The following is a 7,274-nucleotide window of genomic DNA, read 5'->3' as shown; positions in this document are numbered from 1 at the left end:
TGTGTGTGTGTGTGTGTGTGTGTGTGTGTGTGTGTGTGTGTGTGTGTAGGTCTTGAAGATGTGACAGACTACGACCCTAACCTCCTCAGTGACCCCCAGTGGCCTTGTGGGAAACACAAACGGGTGCTGATCTTCGCCTCCTACATGGTAAAAAACACTTTTAGATTATTTCAAGAATGTGCTTCATTACATATCATTCTACATTTTGATTACAATTCTCCTAACCTAACATGTATCAGCAGTAAATATCCAGGGATTATTTATGCGTGACGACAGATGACACCAGCGTTTTGTAGGGATGAAAATGATCTTTAGAAGCTTTATCCAGAAAGTGACAACTGCACTACCGTGAGGTTAAGAACAAACGTGCACCAACATATTTAATGTTCTACGAGCAGAATGAAAAAGTGAAGGAGAGACGGGAAGAGAGAAAATAAAGATGCAACGACAGAAGTGCAGAGGAGAAAGAAGGATTGAGGATTATAGACCCCTGAGAAGAGAATAATCGCTCCTGAGAAAAGACATACACATTCATTAGTGCGTGCGTGCGTCAACTTAAGCCTGGATCTGGTGATCCATTTTCTAAATCTGATATAAAATGTTTTCTCTCCTGTGTTTACGCGTGTATAGATTTTGACAGGATAATCTTTCTAAGTTCCTTAAATATGTTGTTTCATCTGTGAAACAGGTGGAAAGAAAACCTTTAGGCAGGTGAAAACATTTGTTTGTAGTGTTTGTTGTTGTAATACTCATTTCTGTCCAAAAGAGGCTGAAGTGCACCCCTACCACATGTTCTCAATACTACTTAAAGCGTTCATGTCTTCTCCCTGGTGAGATCCATTATTTCCATGTACTCTAAAGATGAGGTACAGGTGTTAGCCGTTAGCAACTTGTGTAATGTCACATCTGTCTTGGCTTTAAATGTATTTCAATAGGTGCTAATCTGCCGTTAGGGAAATCATGAATGCTTTTAGCCCTATAAAGAACATTGTGTAGTGGTCCACTTCAACTTCTTGTGGCAGAAATGAGTATTACAACAACAAACTCACACACGCACAACATAGAAAGTCTATCCTGGCAAAACCTTTTTTCCCCTGTTCACAGTTTAGTTTAGATTCAATTTAGAAAATGGTTCACCAGGTTCACTTGCCTCTCAGGACTTCTGTTATGATGTGTACCTGAAAATAAAAAGATGAACTACTCCCACCATTATTCTCACACTCTAATTGTAAAGCTAGAGTCTTTTATAACAGTAACAAAGACATTCATTCATTTTTGTGAAGCAGGATTCAACCTACATTGTTCCAGGTTGTGAACTGCACATACACAACACTTATTTTATTAACTGATGTCTAATATTTAATAAAATACCAATAAAAGCACAAGGATACTTAACAGGCATGGGCATGGCTGTACTGTTGGCAGTTTGTGCTCCGAGTGAAGCAGTCGGTGTTTACTTCATCGTGAGGTTCAGTGACCGTTGTTTGACTTTTAAATGTCTGTGCTTACACTTTCACATGACGACACATCTCTCCTTTCCTGTTTATGCATTCTTCTCTTCCTCCGCTCCTTTTCCTTTGTTCTGTTTTCTCTGTCTTACTTTACATCTTCTCCTCTCGTCTTTCATCCTCCAGACAACAGTCATAGAATACGTCAAACCGTCTGATCTGAAGAAGGACATGAACGAGACGTTTAAGGAGAAGTTTCCTCACGTTAAACTCACTCTCAGCAAGATACGCAGGTAGTATTTGAAGTGAATTGACAAAATACGCTTAAATGCATTATTATGATAATAAAATACTCAATTTGTTTTTATATACAGCACGGCATTCTACATGTTGCTGAGACTACCGTAAGATTATCAAACCTGTCTTTGACTTTTATACGGTCTTTGTCTCTCAGTCTGAAGAGAGAGATGAGAGTAGTTGGGGAAGATTGCGGTATGCAGCCCGTCACCATCGCGATGGCGTTCGTCTACTTTGAGAAGTTGGTGCTGCAGGGTCGACTCAATAAACAAAACAGGTACTTTCAACATATTAGCCTCATATGTTTATTTAACAGAACAGATACGCAACATGGATCGTCAATATGGACATTAATTGACGGTGTACGTGTTGAGTCCACAGTGTGTGGTGTCGGAGTGGCTCTCTTTTGTGTTAATTTTTAGTTAATATCATAAAAGTGGTAAAAGAAACATCAACACTTTCCTATTACCATTTTCATGATTTATTCAAGACATTCTATAGATTATTGACCCATCTCTGTTTAAAACTGAAAACTGAATTCTCTCCTTCATATTGACCGTGTTTGGTATAACTTTAATTTATACAGTTTTAACGCCACTTTGGATGTTGTTTTGCCAGAACTAGCTAGTTCTGGCTTCCATCAGTTAGTTGCACATACACCACGGGGTAAAGCAGTGCAAAACAAACAGTGAATGTTGTTAGACTGGACAGTTCAATCTCTCATGAGCTCCTCTTTACTGCTGTGGCTTTACAGGAAGTTGGTGTCGGCTGCCTGCATCCTACTGGCTGCTAAGATCAGCAGTGATCTCAAGAAACAGGAGGTCAAACACCTCATAGATGTGAGTCACACACACACACACACACACACACACACAGAATAGGATCATGGTGGTTACCTCTGCCTGTCAGTGAGCTCATGTTGCTCAGGTGCTTGTGAAGCTGATCTACCTGAGCAGATGGAAAACTGACCTGCAGCGTCTCTGAGCTGCAGGTCAGTTTCTGTCCTTCACAGTTAGCTCACGACTCTCCTCGCACACCGTAGAGAACAATCGGACGTAGTAGTGTTGTCATCAGATCCCAACTGGTAAAGTGGAAATTTGAGCTTATCAAAGAAAAATCAGCGTGTGTGTCAGCTGATAAGTAAAAACAAACGTCGGCACAGAAATCACAATATGTTTTTGGTAGAAACAGTATCTCCGTTACTCCAGGAAGTACCGACACGTTTGTTTTTCAACAATGCAATGTTCCAGTCAGTTCTTATCTTGGTTACAATTCTTTAATAACCATATTTAATAGCCTTATCACAAAATGTTGATTTAATTTGTCAATTAATAGTCAATCAATTACATCAAATATGAAGCGAAAATGTTAAACATATGTGACCATTGGGAGAAATTGCTGTTTTACTGTTTTATTTTATTGTAAACTTTATTTTGGGGTTTTAGACTGTTAAAACAAGTCTCTAAAGACGTCATCATGTTGTTGACAGATTAATGTAAATAATCTATTGATTACTGGGATGTATAATAATGATGAATCCTGTCTCAGATTACCAGATTTTATACTAATTATTAGTAATTATTTATTTAATTTGAACCTTTTATAACTTAAACCATTAATGAATGCTTTTGATGCAGTCATATCAGAATTGTGTTGATTTTGGCATTATTTAAGTAAGTAGGGTGGCCCTGTGGTGAAAAGAGAAGATACCTGATGACATGTTTTTACACTTGTGTTTTGTTAAGAGTTGCACTTTTTACCTCAGAGCCACCTTAAGAAGGTATTGTATCTCAACACTGAATTTTAGCTTCAAAAGGTATGAAATTCATCCTCTAATAGTCCAATAAAAAAGAAAATGGAAAGTTAAAAAGCCATGTTGAAAGAAAGCATCGTGTCTCTCGTGCTTGTGTTTGTGTTGCATCTCTGTAGAAGCTGGAGGAGCGTTTCAGGATCAGCAGGAAGGAGCTGATATCGTTTGAGTTCACCATCCTGGTGGCCCTGGAGATGGCGCTGTACCTACCGGAGAGCAAAGTCATGCCACATTACAGGAAGCTGGTGCAGCTGCAGCAGTCAAAGCAGTGACATGCTGATTCCTCCCTCCAGCGACTCTCAGAGGTACGAAGTGATCCTCCTCCTCTGTGCTCACAACGCAGACACCAAAGCTCATCCACACTGTCATGGTAGTACGACAGCCCAACGGCTCGGCAGCACAGACATCGCCTGCTCTCCTCCCTCAAACACCAAAGTGACGACACACTGTGATCGATGGTTCAGCAGCAGGACTGATGCCTGGCTCAACAGCACCACGAGAATCACTGATCACTCATCATAAAGCTCAAAAGCATGTCTTTCTTAAAGGAAATTATGTTTTGTTGTTGTACGGTTTCCCTCACTATCTTAGTAATGGAAACTCTGCTGAACACGGCTCTCTAAGGGTTGCTGGTTGAAACTTTAATCATTTTGGTTAAATCTGAGTTTATGTGGAACGCTTGTTAAACTGTGTTGAGTAATCCTTTCAGAAATTTCTGCATTTGAGAATGTGAGTAACTATTGGCCCAAAAAATCCAAAGGTTTCCCTTCAAGTTTTACCGCTGCACCTGTAACCTCTTCAAGTTTTACAGGATAGCTTCACAGTTTTTCAAATCAGTGGAGAAAATTATTTCCAAACTAAATCTAATCAGAAGAGCCATTTTAAAAAACACTTTCATATTCACATCCAATCAAATTACTGCCATGGGGTTTCCAAAATTACAATTTCCCAAATTTCTTGACAACTTTAGAGTTGACTGTTTGTGTAACACTGTGGGCCGAAGACACTGAGACTGTGAGAACGAAGAAATTGGAGATAAAGGCTGAAAATAACCTTCCTTACTTTAGTTTAAATGTGCTGACATGACAGTTACTCAACAAAACGTTTTGTGCATTTGACAATCGTTGCTTTTCAAAGCATCTTAAATCAATAGTGCCGAGTGTTTTCAGCAAATATAGCAAAGATTTGAACAACATTCACTTATTGTATAATGTTTTGTTGTGAGATTCAATTTAAGCAATACATCCATGGGAGGGAATTGATCGAGCACTGTGGTGACTGCAGTTCCCAGCGCTTCCTTGCATCCTGTCCTCTCTTCACACTGGTTTCACTGGTCAGGAGTTTAGTTTGGACTCTCGCTTGCATTAATGACATTGCGTCAGCACTTTTCTGTGTGCAGTCCTGATGTTACATCCTTTGTTCTCTCTGAACGTCCAGACGGCTTTTTTCTGAATTATCGGCATGATTTTTCGAGGCTTCTGCTTGTTTCTTGAAGATGTTTACACCACCACTCAATCGCTTCTTCACTGCTCTGAACGTGATTTCATTTATCGAGGGGTAGGTTATCATGAGCCCGCTTTACTGTAACAAATATTACGATGTTTAAGTGCCTTGCCTAAGGGCACCTGAATTTTGGTTGTTTTTCTATTTCGTCCGTCCGGATCCAGGGATTCAAACGGGACACTTTATCTCCACCTCTCCTCTGTATTTTCACCTCTGTCTTGCTCTGATGTTGTCGTCCCTCCACCAGCAGATGGCTGCTCACTCTGGTGGTCACAGAGAAGCAGTGCATCCTCAGAAACATGCTGTGATGATGAGAAGAAGCAACAGATGCATCGCATGCACAGCATCACTGTCATTGTCATATAAACACCGTGTCCGACATGCTCTGCATTTCAAGGCTTCTTCAGATGCAACCTGAACGATTCCTTCTTTTGCCCAAGTTTGGGGGACGCAACAGGTGTTTCCTTTTGAGGGTCTCTCATGTCCCAAAGCGATGTAACTCATTATGATACCATGTTGAATCAAATATGAACGTTTGCTGGTTTTCTTGTTCTGACAAAACAAACCATTTGAATATGTTAACCTACATTTTATATACCAATGTTTAATGAATATATTGAGAGAATAAATTACGGATGGAGGCTGTGAAGCAAAGCCCTGAAACAAACACACCAGCTCACTTAAGGTACAACAGGCCTGTAACGACGGTCAGCATTATTATTATTATTATTATTATTATTATTATGTTTTTGGGACAGGACAGCTTGTAAAGGTGGAAATAACTGCAAAGACGTTATTCGTGTTTCTTGAAGGCAACTTGCTGTAGCTACAGATTTCCTGAGGCAACATCAAGTACCAACAAGACCTTCCTGTTCATAAACTACCTTAGAAAGAACTCAAATATAATTTATTCTGTTATTTTTTATTTTACTGTATCATAAAGGGACAGATATTTAACCAGAGGCCTCTATCAGGTGGTTTGTGCCTGTTTTTCCTCCTCTGGCAGTAAAATCTGCTTTATCCAAAACCAAAGTGGTCACCATTTCCTACAGACGGCCATGTTGGAGGAGAGACGACAGCACAAGCACTTCCTGTCGGGCCTCTGTTGTTTTTGCACTTTGCCTTTTTGCTTCACGATCCTGACTCTTAATTTCATCACTAAGTAACGAGGATAATAATATTTTTCTACATTAAATGTGTAAAGTATGTTATTGTATATTGAAATCTGACCGATTCACTGAGATGTATTTATTGCTAATAATCCTCCGGATGAAGAATCATGTTTACGATGAAACTCTGAGCCGATGATGCAAAGCAGATAATTCTGTTGGAAACAAGGTTCTGGTTTTAAAATATGATTCTTCATCTGGAGGTTTCCCTTCAATGGTCTTCCTCTGATGTTGTTTTCTTGTGTGTGTTAAAGGCACTTTGTTGTATTTTGGAGTCTGAGTGTTGGAGCAGAGGAGCTGATGGATACTCGCATGGTATCGTGTTTCAGGTTGTTTTGTAGCATAAAGCTGTAGGTTTCGTTTTGGTTATTTCAAACAAAATGTTCTTTCCTCTCTGAGCGGCAATCATCTTCAAAAACACCAAGTGGGAAGAAGGGAATGACCGTTTCATTAGCTTGAATTAGCCAATAAAGGCTGTACCGAATAGTTCGAGGCTTCATTCATTACGTTGACATTCAAATTTTAAAACATTTGAATGCTGCAAAACCATGTTGTAGTTTTTATATTATATTTGTCTTTCCTTCCATGCAGCCACTGTTTGCCATTCATTCTGGTTCATCATGCAGCACACTCTTGAAAATCAAGTTGTGTAACATCACAGTAAAATCTACTTTTTTTTTTTTTTCTAGTCAATTAATTGTTGTGAGCTAATGCGAGGAAATAGTTTTGCATGAGTTTGAACTAAAACTGCATTGTAATTATTAAAATTAATATAAATGAATGTAATATTTTTTTAAATGCAGATTAAAGTTGTGACAGAGTGGATTACTGGATAAATCGACTGAAAGAAAATCAATGTGTAACTATTTTAATCCTCAATAATCATTTTTGTTAAATTTTAAAGCTAAAGTATTTGAATATTTGCTGGTTTTAGCTTCCCAAACGTGAGGATTCGTTACCTTTAGACAGTTGGTCGAAGACAAACAATTTGAATGCAGGGAAATTAAGTCATTTTCCACTATTGCATGACATTTAACCCCCCCCCCC

The 7,274-nt window shown here is 39.0% G+C and overlaps 1 protein-coding gene across 1 annotated transcript in view; it reads left to right on the top strand.

The window, feature by feature from the left end:
- Positions 1-4,767, top strand: part of cables2b (Cdk5 and Abl enzyme substrate 2b) — a 27,181-nt gene extending 22,414 nt beyond the window's left edge. Inside the window, exons 6-10 of the mRNA XM_031844946.1 lie at positions 50-147; positions 1,635-1,741; positions 1,903-2,022; positions 2,500-2,584; positions 3,675-4,767. Coding sequence (XP_031700806.1) covers positions 50-147; positions 1,635-1,741; positions 1,903-2,022; positions 2,500-2,584; positions 3,675-3,827 — 563 coding nt within the window. The 3' untranslated portion in view covers positions 3,828-4,767. The remainder of the gene's footprint in view (positions 1-49; positions 148-1,634; positions 1,742-1,902; positions 2,023-2,499; positions 2,585-3,674) is intronic.
- The last annotated feature ends 2,507 nt before the right edge of the window (positions 4,768-7,274 follow it).

This window comes from Anarrhichthys ocellatus, unplaced genomic scaffold (genome assembly GCF_004355925.1).
Source record: "Anarrhichthys ocellatus isolate YVR2014 unplaced genomic scaffold, GSC_Weel_1.0 scaffold5, whole genome shotgun sequence".
NCBI classification, from domain to species: Eukaryota; Metazoa; Chordata; class Actinopteri; order Perciformes; family Anarhichadidae; genus Anarrhichthys; species Anarrhichthys ocellatus.
The sequence above is the reverse complement of the archived record's forward strand: the minus strand, read 5'-3'. Positions and strand labels throughout refer to the sequence as shown.